General features: G+C 36.4%; 1 protein-coding gene across 1 annotated transcript; it reads right to left on the bottom strand.

Annotated features, from left to right (window-relative positions):
• Positions 1–1,728: 1,728 nt before the first annotated feature.
• Positions 1,729–2,424, bottom strand: LOC131438506 (perlucin-like). The gene is made up of 2 exons (XM_058608586.1): positions 2,304–2,424; positions 1,729–2,240 (listed from the first exon to the last, which is right to left on the bottom strand). Exons 1-2 carry the CDS (start codon positions 2,406–2,408, stop codon positions 1,866–1,868), a joined length of 480 nt encoding a protein of 159 aa, XP_058464569.1. The 5' UTR covers positions 2,409–2,424; the 3' UTR covers positions 1,729–1,865.
• Positions 2,425–15,053: the final 12,629 nt, after the last annotated feature.

Here is a 15,053-nt window from a genome sequence, read left to right as displayed (position 1 = left end):
TCAAATTTCTGGTGCCGAAACGTTCAGAATATTGCAAAAGGCCTTCGGTGCTAATTGTATGTCGCGGGCAAGTGTTTTTGATTGGTACAAGTTGTTCAAAGAGGGTGGAGAACGCGTTGACGACGAACCACGTCGAGGATATCTAAAAGAGCTGAGCGAACAGAAAGAAAAGGAAAGATGCTGGCTGAAAAGAAGTGGCAGTGTTGCATACTTGATTGAACGGCTCATCGTAGCCCACATCAAGAGCAGGAAGCTGAGAAATGGAAACACCAACCTTCGAGGTTCGAACGATGAGCGATGAACCGGCTTGTCAGAATCGTGTTCTCCATTAATTTGGGGATAGCGGAAGCGTCCGGAAGCCAACGCAGATATTAACCAACAAGGCAGCCGGCATCGCCATGTCTTCGTCACCTTCGTGAGACCTTTAATTTGAATCTAAGTTTGTGAGACTCGGTTCAACCATCTTCGAGGAAATTGAGAGATATTAATTTCACATTGCGATTTTTCTAAGTTTGGTAAAATCGGTTAAGCCATCTCAGAGAAAAGGGTGTGACAATATTTGTCACACACACAGACATTTTCTCGGTGTAAAAGTCGGTTTTTGCCGTGATTGTATAGCCTTTTTATATGAGAAAGGCAAAAAAGGGTTTTAATCCACCTAGTGGTTTAATGATGCCTTTCTCATATTACTCATGCTTTCATAACTATCTCTAGAGGATTCTCCAACAAAAATTATTTGAAAATTGAATAAAAACTGGAAAGGTAATTTGGAGATACACTAACATAACCTTTTCAATTTGGAAAAAGTTATGATTTCAATTGAGAAGAATTTTCCTTTTTTTGATAGCATCGCAATTTTCAACACACTTCACCCAGTAGCTCCCGGCCGGAGGTCGGATCCGGATGAAATTCAATAGCAACCTGTGATACCGTAACATAACCTACAAATTGAAATAGTTTTGAGCCATGTTTAGAACAATTTTTTCCTCTTTTGCCTCGTCGCTCTAAATGACGGTTAGCAATTTTTAACACACTTCACCCTGTAGTTCCGGAAATCAGCTCGGAATAAATTTCAATTCTATGAGAAAGTGAGAATATGGTTTTCACAGTGACTGAATATTCTTTCTATTCGAGAAAGACAAAAAAACTAAACTCGATTCCATTTGTTCGAGATAGTCGAACCGATTTTGACAAACTTATGTCGTTTTCGCTTGAGAAAACTGATACCGAGCCAGGATAGTTTCATCAAATAAACACTTTTAACGAAACTGTGTTGGCTTAGCACTTAGCAACGGGGATATGAGCAAACCTGATATACAAACCAGACTCGAAACTGACTCGATTTTCAGTTCAACAATGTTGAAACTAGGTTCGAAACTAGCTTCAAACAAACGGTTTGACAGTAGTTAGAGTGGAAACTGGGTTAGGTTTGGCATCAAGCGAAAATGACATTAATTTCAAATAAAAGGTTCTAATGCCTCACAGGGTGCTATGAAATTATAGACGCATTCGACTTCCGGTTTCAGAATTATGAGTTATGAACATTTCATTTAAAATAAAGATGCAAAAAATGTAAAAAAAAAACTTCTAAACTGATTCAATATATAGGTCTTGTTAGTTTATGGCTACTATGATACCGGAAATAAAAGTCAAAAAATTTTAAATGTAGCTGGCACCGTTTTCTCTACTTACTGGTAATAAGAAATCCATCATTACATCACTAGGTTTTTTTTTATTAAACTAACGAAATACATCATTTGGAAACGCTGTTTCAAGGACCTTCTCAAGAAAAGAAGAATCAATGAAATATTTCAAAACAGAAATTCACATTTAAAAATGACATCAAATGACACGACAAAGAAAAATTATGGCAAACTTCTTGGTCCTCCGTTTTCACACACAAAATGTTGTAAAATTTCACAGTTTAAGTCATTCCAGCCCCAGTAAAGATCGTATGAGGGATAGTGCCGAATTTCTACGCAATCCTCGCTATTGCCTGCGTTGTCCGGTTGACCAACCAGCCAGTTGGTGTAGCTGAACCAGGTACCGGTGGGTTGCCAGTAAAACTGACCTTCCTCCGCGAGATCACTTCCACCAATCCAAACCTGGGTTCGCGTGGCATTATAACAGGAAGATGCCATCACTGCATTGGCAATGTTGTTGTTGTGCTCAGGAGAGGTAACGATAGCCAATCGCATTCCCAAAGAATTGCAAATCTCACCTGCCCTGTACCAGTTGGCCTGTGGAAATATTTATGACTTTTACTGTACAACAGAATCGTTTTCGGGTACTGTCAGGTTTACCTTGAAAGCTGGTATGTAGTATTTGGAATATGACACACATTGGAGGTCCTGTGCAAAACAGCGAACGAACGTAAGAATGAATGTTGCTAGTACTAAGCCCTGCATCTTGTGTGATTGAATGTCTCGGTACGAATGTGGATTCCGTACACAACGTAGATCTTATTTAAAGAACCGGTCACCTTCACCTTCACCGGGTCAAAATGCACTCTGATTTTTATCAGATCAGATGAACATGAATTGATATGTGCTCGAATAATACTAATGAATTGAGTACTTTTATTGGAGGAATCCCCTACCGAATAAAGATAACGTTTTTTTTTCTTTATTAGAGATAACAAGAAAGTGGTATCTTCGTTTGTTTTTTTTTATATTTTTCTATTGAGTGGCAAATTATTGTTCCAATATTATCTCATTGATATTGTAATAAAATCGATTAAAGATTGAAAATCTCGATTTCGATACACAAATTCTAACTGCAAGCGGTAAGGGTGAAGCTATTTGTCTGGCCTGCTCGCCAATACTTTTTTGTGTATTTCCGTGTTAAGTTTATTCGAACTCAGCATTAAAAAGGGCTTATTTTTCCTCAACGAGTTTAGAATGATTGCTGTTATGCCGTTTTTCATTGAAAAACACTGGTGGAGTGGATTGCTCTGGGTTTGCACTTTCGAGAAGAAGTGAAATTTTTTGACGGTGTTTTGTTGACAAATTGTTGTTTTCGATTCAAATTTATCAAAACTTCCAGAGCACTCTTAAAACGAGAGCGAAATTGTAGAAAAGTAATTAACTTTCGTGGGTTGCAAGTTTGCAAATTTTCAGCAACAGAGTGACTATGTTAAAAATTTCAACATCCAAATTCAATTAACAAACCAAAATTATTGAAAAACATCCTAAACTGAATCACCGCATGCCCAAATTGCTCTTATTCCAGTAAACCAAAGGGGAAGCCAAACCGTGTATGCGACTGAGTGAAGGATTTAATGAGCTGTCATGTAGTAAAGCAGAAAATCTCCTATACGAAGCCGACTGGGTTTTCTATGATATTAAGTCGTCTTTACGGATCTCCGCTGCTTGTTACACGAATCGTGGTGATCACCTAGGCGTTTTTCACCTCATCCGTTAAATTTACCGCACGGCGCATCCACCTCATAAGCGATGTGGTCTGGCCTGGCCTGCCCCGACACATGAGGGCACCTAGAACGAGGTGACAATTCGTATTCCGAACTGGGTGAAACATGACACAGGAATCTGGAAAACTTGTGGGAGCATGGTTGAAAGCGGAATAGTATCACGTTCCTATTTCGAGCGGAAAGGCAAATTACACGGGGGCGTTCAAGAGAACAGGCTTAAGTCGACTTGGCACAGGTGGATGATGTATACGACTTATATCGATTTTCATGCCTTTCAGACGGCGGTTCAGGAGTGTGACAAATTGTTATTTATAAACGGTATTATGACCATTCGGTTGAGAGGGCAAATCTGCGGAAGCAAATAGAAATCAAAGAAGATCAACAATTGGACCAGGGCACGAGCAAGCGATAATACCGATTCATTAAAGTTATTTAAGCATTACCATTTAGGTATATGTTTGGCTTGGGTTAAAAACCCAGAAGCTAAATCTTTGTATTATTGTATTGTATTACTTGTAAATACATTTCTTTGTGGAATTGAATGGATTTTGCAGCCAAATACGGACCTTACACAAAGAATTCTTCCAGGACATGTATATGATCCTAATTGTCGGTCATCGTCCAATCCAAGAATTTTATCGAAACAAGATACAATCACTGCATCCGCATCACAAGTCAGTACCAGTAAATGACTACAAAAAGGAACATCGATTAATCAGAGGTAACAAGACCAATTTCCTCAAACCAAGATTTAGTGGAAAGGTCTTATGCTTTCATAGGTTCATGTGTGGAATTGCAGTTCCTAGAAATACAAACCAACAAACCCGATAAAAGAATCAGGTTCGAAATTGACTCGATTTTCATTTCAACAACGTTGAAATTAGGTTCGGAACTGGTTTCAAATAAATGGTTTGACAGCAGCTAGGGTGGAAACTGGGCTAGGTTTGACATCAAGCGACAACGAAATAACATAATTCAGAGACCCAGCTTGTCAGGAAATAATGCTTACTTTGGACTACGCAGGTCGCTTCGATACTGCAAAAATCGCTGTCGCACAAAGTTGTCTATCTACAAAACTCTTATTAGACCGGTTATACTCTACGGGCACGAGTCCTGAACAATGCTTGTGGAGGATCAACGTGCGTTTGGTGTTTTCGAACGGAAGGTGTTGTGACTCATCTATGGCGCATTACGGATGAAAGATGGCGCGGTTACGATGGGTCAGACATGTTGTTAGAACGTCGGAGAACAACTGGTCCTCGGCAATAAGCCGACCGATATAAGAAGAAGAGGCGCGCAGCGGGCAAGATGGATCGATCAAGTTGAGGACGACCTGCGGACTCTTCGCAGCTATCGAGACTGACGAGCAGCTATGAAGCATCCTATATAGGGGAGAGTCGGCTACCTTGGGCCATTTTTCACTTGACATTTTTTGACATTTGGCTCAGGGTACCCTCTATGGCGGGTGCCTTGGATCACAGGATATCATAATTGAATTTATTATTGTTTCAATTGTTAAGACTTTCAATAATTAATTCATATTTTTACTAAAAGTAATACCGTAAATTATGATGTTAAATACCATGCAAGAAAAAATGAAAAAGAATCTTTATTTGAAGTGAAATTGATTTCCACTTTTGACACAATACAATCACTTGGCGTTTTTTGGTTTTACTAATGTTCTAGGTGTTAAGAATTTCTTATGTTTCTTGTCCGAAAAGGCACATTTCAGGGCCGTAGCTAGTTCTTTCTTTTTGTCGTGAATACGACTTACTTTACTATGGGGTGCCTTTTCAAACTTTACCCTTTGAGTGATAAGTTTTTGATCGTGAATATCTCTTGTTGTATCTAACGAATCAACATAATTTTTGCTACATGCCATCGGAAATATGATCACAATTTTATGATAAAATTTTCAGTTGTGTGACATAGTCTCAAATAATTCAAAATTAAACTTTTCTGAAATGTTTGGTATAAACGAGTATTAAAGGGGATAATTCATAAGACGCGTTTGCCTTTTCTCGTATTTTGAAAGCTCAGTGATCTGTGAAAGGCGTTATATAATCTAACTACCAATAGAATCGAATTTTTTCAAATTAAACGTGTATAGCAAAAGCATTGAAGTATTTCAATAGTACACTATTGAAAAACCTGTCTCATTTGACCCATGTCAACACCAGCCAATCAGAACGCGTCCTGAGGAAGAAAACAAAATATCTGCTGCTGTACAACAAATCGTTCAAGAAAAATGTTCCGAACAGTGTTTGATATCGTAGTGAGTTCCACAATTTGGTCCTTCTGAAAGGCAGGAATGAATCCCGTACATCCTGATAGCTGCAAACGAGATCACGTAAAAAGAAACATCTTAACAAAAATTGGATCAGTTTGGATTCAATCGCCACTGCGAGCAGATGTATTTTGTGGCATTTGCAAAGCTAGTTTCGCTTCCGACAAGAGCGATTACGTCACAGCTGCTAGTCGTTTGCATTGGTGAAAAAACAACGGTGGAGTGCATCACACAAAATCAGCCGTTCTAATGGCTCTAAAAGTTTTCTAAAGAATTAGGATTTGTTGTTCGCAAATCGAAGATAAATATCCTCAGTTTAGTGCAAATCTAGAACAGTTTGGTTATATTTGTGCACTTTTCGCTGTGTGAAATTCACAGTAATCGAGATCAAGTGAAGCTTTCTTTGTTTTTGCGAAAAATGTTCCAGAGTTTAATGTCGTAGAGAATTACACGGTTTGACCCTTCTGAATGCTAGAAACGAATCCCTACAGCATATTGATAGTTTCTTTCAATAAAGTACGCAAATCCGAAATGAAATAATCGACATTAAAATTCTGTATGCGGCTATTTTTATAGCCGTTAGTGAAAAAGATACAAACGAAATCACGTAAAAAGAAACCTTTTAACAACAATTGGATCCGTTTTTCATTCTATCGCCACTGCGAGCAGATGTATTTTGTGTCGTTTGCAAAGCTAGTTTCGCTTCCGGCAAGAGCGATTACGTCACAGTGAAGCCTTCTTTGTTTTTGCGAAAAAATGTGAAAAAGGGGAATGCTTGCATAATTCATACAATTGATCAACTAATTGATATTCGGAAGTGTTAAGGAACATGTCAGTCGTTTTCGTATTCACGACATCCAGTTATGTCTCTGACATTACCCACCCGCCTTTTTTCTCAGTTCATAAGCAGTGGCCAAATGCTCCTACTGCGCTGTGGCCTGAGGCACATAAAACTTTTTTTTTGCAAATTAACTTACATTCTGTCAATTTAATGATGAAAAATCTGGAGCAAAAATGAGGTTAATTATTTTATTTTGAAGTAATCAAATTTGTTTGATGAAATTTGGATGGAAGTCACCAAAATTACTCATTTCTTCTTACAATAAAAAATTCAAAAAAAATTTCTTCAATACCTATCGATCCCTACTCTCCCCTACAGCAGAGACCCGCTTGCTTGATATTTATTGAGAGGCACAAACAAATTCTGAATTTTACAACTGGCAAAAGGCACTTAAAAAGGTTTTTGAAGGCACAAATCTGCATATAACTAGGGGAATGTGCGTGTACTTTTTTGTACTGAATCTTTTTTTTCAATTTTCAATTTTTTGGTATATTGAAGGTCTGGCTAGTACTTCCAATGTTCATTTCGTGATGAATCCAGTGATTATTGAGTGCATCCGATCACGTGGAATATAAAATTATGAATGCGTCTCGAAAATGAATTGTCTGTGCGGGGCTAAACCGGACAAAAAAATGGGGCTCAATCGGACAAATAATTTTCAAGTTGAAATTCTTAACGGATTTCTGAAACGTTTCTAAATATTGATATCTATATCTTACGCAAGGTTGGAACCAACAAACAACACCTACAACACGGTTTCAGTTCTTTGGCGCTCATTAATGTCGTTTTCGCTTGAGAAAACTGAAACTGACCCGGGGTAGTTTCATCAAACAAACACTTTTCACTTTGTTGGGTTCGCACTTAGCAACGGGGGTTTGAGCAAACCTGATATAAAAACCAGATTCGAAACGATTTTCAGTTCAACAACGTTGTAACTAGGTTCGAAACCCGAAGTCAAACAAAAGGTTTGACAGCAGTTAGGGTGAAAACTAGGTTTGGTTTGGTATCAACGAAAACGACATAAGTTATCTTAAAACTTGACGGCCTTCATCTTCATTTTTGTGTGTAAAATCCTAATTGTAATGAATGCGTTTTTCAATTTCTTAAAAGTGTCCGGCTAGGCCCCGATCTCCCCTATATTTGATTTATGTGCATCGTAGGGACAGTCTAATTAGTGCGTTCACATCATGCTGAATCCAGTGATTATTGAGTGTTTTCGTTTACGTGATATCTGTATTTCTGTTCTATTTCATATAAATTATAAAAACTAGATTTACTAAAAACTTAAGCAAAATGTTTATTATATGTAGTGAAACATTCAAACTCAGTGAAAACCCTGAAGTCTGGTTCAACATAAATTATTTGGTACAGAAGGGCATCAAATTTTTAGGCAGTACCTTTATTTTCAGCGAGCAGTTTCATCAAACATACACTTTCCACGAAACTGAGTATGACAGCAGTGAGGGTGATAACTAGGTAAGGTTTGGCATCATGCGAAAACTACATAAGGTATCTTAATATTTGGTCACTCAATCCCGACTTGGTACGAAAACTTATTCGTCTTTTTTTAATCCCAATTTGTGAATTACAATAGAAGGTTAAAGCAACACAGCAGTATAGATTACTTGGGTAAACCTAATTGTAATGAATGTTTTCTTTCCATTTCCAAAAAATGTCCGGTCTACTCCCCGAACTCAAATTTTATTTCTGGAACTTGGCAAAAATGCCGAGATTTGCACAGCCGGGTACTCGGTAATCGTGTCAATCGTCAATCCTAAATTTGTTTCCTGTCAATTTTTACCGACTCGGATACACAAAAAAAAAACTATGAATTTTACAGGTGACATAATTCTACAAACGATACAATTTATAACTACTTAACTTATCAAATGACGCAATATTCCATTCGAACATAATTTTACAGGCTCCAAGTGTCATCTGCACTCGGCTACCAAGTGCCTATGTATGGGCTTATATGTATCAATTATTCATGAAGCAGATATGTGCTTCTGTGGCTCAGTCTATCAATTCACGTGCTTTGTGATGTAATGTTTCTCGGTTCAAGTCGCGCGCTGTTGCTACCAATCTTTTGTTTTTTTATTTCGTTACATTTCAAGTCATGTAATATTCAAATCACACAATTTTACATGTTCCTGTATATAAATTTGTGTGAAATTTGACGCTCCATTTATGTGCATCTTATAAGATGTAAAACCGCAAGATATTTTCGAACTGTGATAGTCACGTGAGCCACGAGTCCTCAAACATAGTTGGTTTATGAAATATATAAAATTCAAGTTCTGAATTATAATACAGAAGAAAATTTACAATATTTATAAAATGATTATCATAAAGCGTGAATTTCATAACACACCTAGAAAAAATCGTGTAAATTCACATCTGCTGAGATCGACATATGTGAGGGTCGAAAATAACTCCATTTTACAGTAAATATAATATTTAATTCATTCTGACACACTTTTAAGCGCCAAAACATGTAAACTTACACGTTTGCTTTAAAAACGGGCGTATATTTATATCATTCTTGTAAAATTCTGTCGTTTCACGGATTACGTTTTATAAATTGTGTCATATGTAGATTTGCGTCACCTGTAAGTTTCATAATTTTTTGCTGTGTAGGGTATAAAAGTTAAACTTTTCGCCTTGATCAAAGGAAAATTGTTCTCTCTTTCGATATGACACATCATTGATACAGGAAAATCCTTTCCAACGTAATTTTTAAAAGTTGGTTTCAAAACTGGAATAGAAAAATTTCCGAGATTAATTCATTTATTAATTCTGTTTTTAAGTAGCTAGAAAGTTCCTTATTCGCAGTTTTGTCAATGTTGAAATCATAAGACAAAATTATTACAATTTTACATGAAAGACTATTGATGAATTACATAAAGCGAAATGCAAATTGTACTATGCACTAGAATTATAGTATTAAGAAAATCATAAGACTGTTAATGAAAATTTCTACCTTTTAATGGTATTGATTTATACTTGGTTCATAAAGCATAGTCTAATGGAACTCTTATTTGCCTTTTCTTCAGTGTAGTCAATTTAGTTTTTGCATTTTTCAACAACGGCTGTTTTCTAAGATTTTAATAAGAACCTTAAGATATAAAATTTTCATTAATGTTGTGTAACATTTGTATGTAACAAAGTACACCTGATGAAATCCGCAGGGTAACATTCCAATTGATAAATAATTTTTTTCTACAGTCTTCTTACTCTACTCCAGTTACACCGTCTTAGAGTATTATGACTTTATCAAAATATCGCAACCTAGGAGCAACGATTTCCCTCAAAATCATTGTTGCCATAGTCCCACGCATCACCACCGCATCACGCATTTGTTTGTGGTAATCCATTTTCCTTGAAAATAACAAGTTATTAGTAGGAGATAAATAATTTAGGAGCATTCCAGCCGAGCCGGTTGAGATGAGCTGCGTTTTGTCGTTTTGTTTCGTGACTGTTTCGAACTGACATTAAATCTAATGATGACAGCCGAGATGTAAATAGGGTTTATGGGTCGTGATGTGAGAGAATTCGAGAACAGCGGTGGAGTTTTTATGACCACACAGTCGTTTTGGAAGATTATTATTGACAGTATCATGTTAAAGTGAACCAGGTTACAACAAGCGCTTAGAAGCATCGAATTGGGTGAATAAATTCTAGTGATGTGGAACTTCTGGAGATTGGTTAAAAACCTAAAAAAGTCAACATATCACGGGAAAAACATCACGTTTTTCGCAATGACGATAATATTCAGTCAACTATTTATAATCAAACAAATTTTCTATCTTATACTTCAACATCCAATTAAATCTTTCTCTTTTGTACATATATTTCAATAAATCACCTCATGCATATCGCATGTGAATTATATTACCAAAGTATACTACAGTAATGAAAACAATGACTGCGGAACAAGTTTCGCCTAGTTCAATTTGGGCACGTTAACGGTCGGCACCGACCAATCCTCGTGAGATTCCGGACAAACCATACTGAAAAGTTAATCCTCTTGTTTCGCCAACAAAACGAGTGAAATCGTTCGCCCCGAATGATCGACTCATTATGCTTATCTCAATCCACACCCGCCCGGTGGGGGTTCGGCTCTGGAATAACCAACGAGCGGTTTAGTCATTTGCATTTTTATGCACAAATTTCCCACGTCCTGTGCATCCTACCGCATCTACATTTTGCATTTGGCATACTGTTACTAGTAGCATCTTAAGGCTATGCGGATAAAACACACCAAAGTACAAGTGCCTAAAAAGGACGGGTAATAATTCATAAGAACTTCAAGATGGTAAATATATGTATATTTTATCTATAGGTTTTATGAAATTATTATTTATGAATTCTAACACACATTGTTACATTAGTTTCACTATGTTCCACGTGAGTCAAACTGTTCTCATGGATCTCTTCCCTGAATTTAAATTATTTCCAAAAATCATATTAGCATTACTGTTGATTGTTTGAAAAAATAAACTAACCAGATAAATAAATAAATTATTATCATCACCCTAATAATAAAATACATTTGTTACCGCACCTCACCTTTCTGTTCTGTATTGCCAGTGACAAACATTTAGGCGTATAACTGTAACGCAACCGACGCATACCATAAAGCTTTCAGGCGGGCTAGAAACGCTTGCATGATGAGTAGATTAATTTCGTATGTCAGTTTTGTTGATAGCTCTGTTCTACATCAGTCAACAACCGTCTACGCTAACGCTTAACGCGTAAGTTCGATGTAGTAAAGTGGTTATTTTTAATTCAAGTTAAAGCTATCTGAGATTTTGACAGTGGCGTTTTGCTTAATCCAAGACATAATCCTATATTGAAGCGTCATCTGCACGTGGAAAGGTTAAACATCAAACTCTTAATAAAAATTACACTTTCGATTGATTGACACACTACGTTGAAATGAAATGCAGAGGCGCTGATCGTGGGAAGACGATACTTTTTGGAAAAGCTGTAGAATCGGCATAAAATTATCAATTTCTGATAAATCAGAACAAATTGGCCATGATCGATGAGGTAGTCAATGTTTGGTAACCCAGATAATTACCAACTAACCGTTTTTAAAATATATGCTTTTGAAATTTTCCAAGTTTTGCTTGGGCTTTTCGCAAAAGTAAGGCTAAATTTAAAATTATGAACCGATGAAGCAAATTGTCGTTTTTGGCCGTGAAGTATGGAAAATTTGAGCCAAATAAAAAGATACAAAACTTGAATTTAAGAGAAAAAATCGTAACTCCCGGTTCAACTGCTCAAATATTTTAGGTCTGAGATGAAAATTTATTCCATTTTGATAATGTTAAAGTTTTTTTTAGAATGTAATATTATATAGAAGCCTTTTTTGTCACCTTTTTCTCAGGAACAACTTTTGTATGTTTTAAGGAGAAAATATTGAAACCGTTCTTTTTTTCGTTGTTTAAAACGGGGGCGGCCCGTTTGGCATAAGGTCGTTTGGCATAATACCTTTTGGCATAACGCTGTTTGGCATAATGGTTATTTGCAATAACGGTTATTTATCATAATGGCCCTTTGGCGGTTATTTATCATAATGGTCCATTTGTCATAATAATAATAATTGGATTTGTAAATGTTCGTTTGCGTTTCGATCAAGTGATGTTGTGCAAGGAAAACTCGAACGAAATGTGTGAATTTTATATTCGGTCCAAATATTTCGATAATATTAGGTGAAATCGCATTATTTTTTTCATATTTAAAATTCTGTAGTAAATAGCACACTATCATTTTTATAAGCAACTCACTTAGTGCTAGCACAACATTCTGTTTGTCATAGATGCACAGTTCGAAAAAATCTTGTGATTTTACATCTTATAAGATGCACATAAATGGAGCGTCGTTTTTCATACAAATTTATATTCAAGAATATGGAAAATTGTGTGATTTGGAAATTACATTCGAATGAAATAAAAAACAAAAAATCAATAGCAGAGCAGCGCGACTTGAACCGAGAAACATCAGATCACAAGCTCATCGGTTACTTGACTGAACCGCAGAGCTCTTTTCTGTTCATTGAATAATTGATAAATATAAATCCATACAGCGGCTTTGGTAGCCGAGGGCAAATTACACTCGGAGCATGTAAAATTCTGTGCGAATGGAATATTGCGTCACTTTGAAAGTTTAGTAGTTGTGAATTATATCGTTTGTAGAATTCTGTCACCTGTAAAATTCATTATTTTTTTCTGTGTGATTCAGGTCGAGAGCGCCCCCGCAGAAATAACCTCTGTCTAGTTGCGGGCTTTTGCCCGGATTACCCTAAGCTAGGAGCTATCCCTTAGTTAAGTCCGAACGAGCGGCAGCGAGGCCGGACAGCAGGTCATTGAAAACGATGAGGCGTAGCCGCATTAGACCTTTCAAAATTGCAGTAAATTAGAACAATTTCTATTAAGCAGCATGTTCATGTGTTATGCCAAATGACTGTTATGCCAAATGACCATTATGCCAAACGGTATTATGCTAAATGACCTTATACCAAATGACCTTATGCCAAACGGTACAGACTTAAGTTGCATTGAAAACGGTTAGATATCATTTGTTATTTGACTTGTTTTTTTCGCTGATTTTGGATCATTATGCTTGTTTACGTTCGTAACGACTATTCGACGAACACATACTTCCGAACGAATGTGAACAAGCCATTCTTGTTTTCACTCGAATGTTGTTGATGTTGTCGTTTATTAGCGGCTTTAACCACGTTTGGGTCGTTCACCGCACTTAAATTAAATAGTTACATATAGAATTAACTTAGCTTATCTAATATAGTATAAAACATTTATATATAATAAAGTTATTGATGTTGTAATAAGGTGTGACTTTGCATCATCTGAGTATCATAAGCTGGGTCCATTGAGTAAGACGGATGTCGAAAGGGGATATCCTCATTTGTTCCATAATGTGTGTCACTCGAATGTGTTCGAACGCAATTCCTGTGCAAAATAAGGATCGGAATCGCTGGTAGTATTCTAGGAAGATTCTATACATCAAAGAAGTGAGGAATGCTTACTAATAAATAAATATCGTACTCAAGATCAATTTTATTCAAGTCGGTAAATAAAATTTTGAAATATAACTTCGTACAAAGTAAAATTAAGGAAGAGAAGACTAAAAGACTGGGAAACCAGAAGATTAGAAGGATTAGATAACTAGGAGAATACCAGACTAGAAGACTAATAGACTCGACAGCTGGAAGACTTGAAGTCTAGAGGACTAGAAAACTAGAAGACCAGAAGACTAGGAGGCTAGAAGACTGGAAGACTGCATTCTAGAAAGTTAAGCATTGACAATAGCAGTCCGATTAGTAGTATCTGCGTAAAATATGTTGCATTTTGATTGCAATTTTGTTATGTTTTCGATAGTCTACATATTCATTACATTGGTAAAATCATGCATTTAATATGAAATGAATCATTTTTACCCATGGCGTATTTTTCATAAAGTACCTAATAGATATGGTAAAATTTGACGCATGAACACTTGGAACCGCGCGTATATTCGAAGGCTCACAAGAAAAAAAACATGCATTTTACTATGACTGCTATACTTTCTAAATGTTTTATTCAAAAAACAAATTTATCATTTGATTGCAAATCACCTATCACATTCGAAGAGAAATTTGTTGGAAATCGGTTGAACTGGTAATGTATTCGAATGGTTAATCCGCAACATTAAACTGACGAAACCAATCGGTCAAAATACGAATGATGTTCGAATACACGTATCGTTCGAAACTAAACTGGCATACATTCTAGCGTTTCGCATATGGTTGATCACAAGAATTGGAGTGATTTGATCATGGCTTAGCACTTATTTGAAGAAGTTTACTGATATTTAAATATTTTGTGACAAACGAGTTGGGCTCGAGTGGAAACAAGAATGGTTTATTCGCATTCGTTTGAAAGTATCCGTTCGTCGCATGGTCGATACGGACGTAAACAAGAATGAGGATGAATATCATCAACGATATGTGATCAATGGTATGTTTGCACCTGTATTAAAGTGCGACTTTCACTTGTTCACGACAATGATATCTGACAAACTCTAGACAATACAATTGCACGGCCTCACGGTGCGAATTAAGTCAAAGTTGACGCTAAATGAAAAGGCCTTTTAAATACAACGTTACTATACGTTCATAGTCAATATGGCGGCACTAACGAGAGCGAAAAATTGCCCGGTCAGAGAACTGCTCATGTTGATAATAATAACTCTAACATTTCTATGAAAAAGTAAATCACTAGGTATTTGTGTTCGGTATAAGATTCTCAGAAGAACCGAGCTGAAAAATTTCTTTCGCGGTCAACGAATTTGAATACGTTTTCCTTGAGTGCAGTTCTTCTGCAGTTGAATTTTGTTTAATCGTCATTTTTACGATGCTTAAAGTAAATTAGCCAATAAACCTGCTTAAATAGATTTGAGTGCATTTCAGAATATTTTTTTATGAG

The sequence above is a fragment of the Malaya genurostris genome, chromosome 3 (genome assembly GCF_030247185.1).
Source record: "Malaya genurostris strain Urasoe2022 chromosome 3, Malgen_1.1, whole genome shotgun sequence".
In the NCBI taxonomy this organism is placed as follows: Eukaryota; Metazoa; Arthropoda; class Insecta; order Diptera; family Culicidae; genus Malaya; species Malaya genurostris.
The sequence above is the reverse complement of the archived record's forward strand: the minus strand, read 5'-3'. Positions and strand labels throughout refer to the sequence as shown.

Coding starts and splice junctions, on each gene's coding strand:
- LOC131438506 (XM_058608586.1), bottom strand. CDS start 2,408: ATGCAGGGCTTAGTACTAGCAACATTCATTCTTACGTTCGTTCGCTGT. Junction 2,241..2,303: donor ACTACATACCAGCTTTCAAG/GTAAACCTGACA, acceptor ATATTTCCACAG/GCCAACTGGTACAGGGCAGG.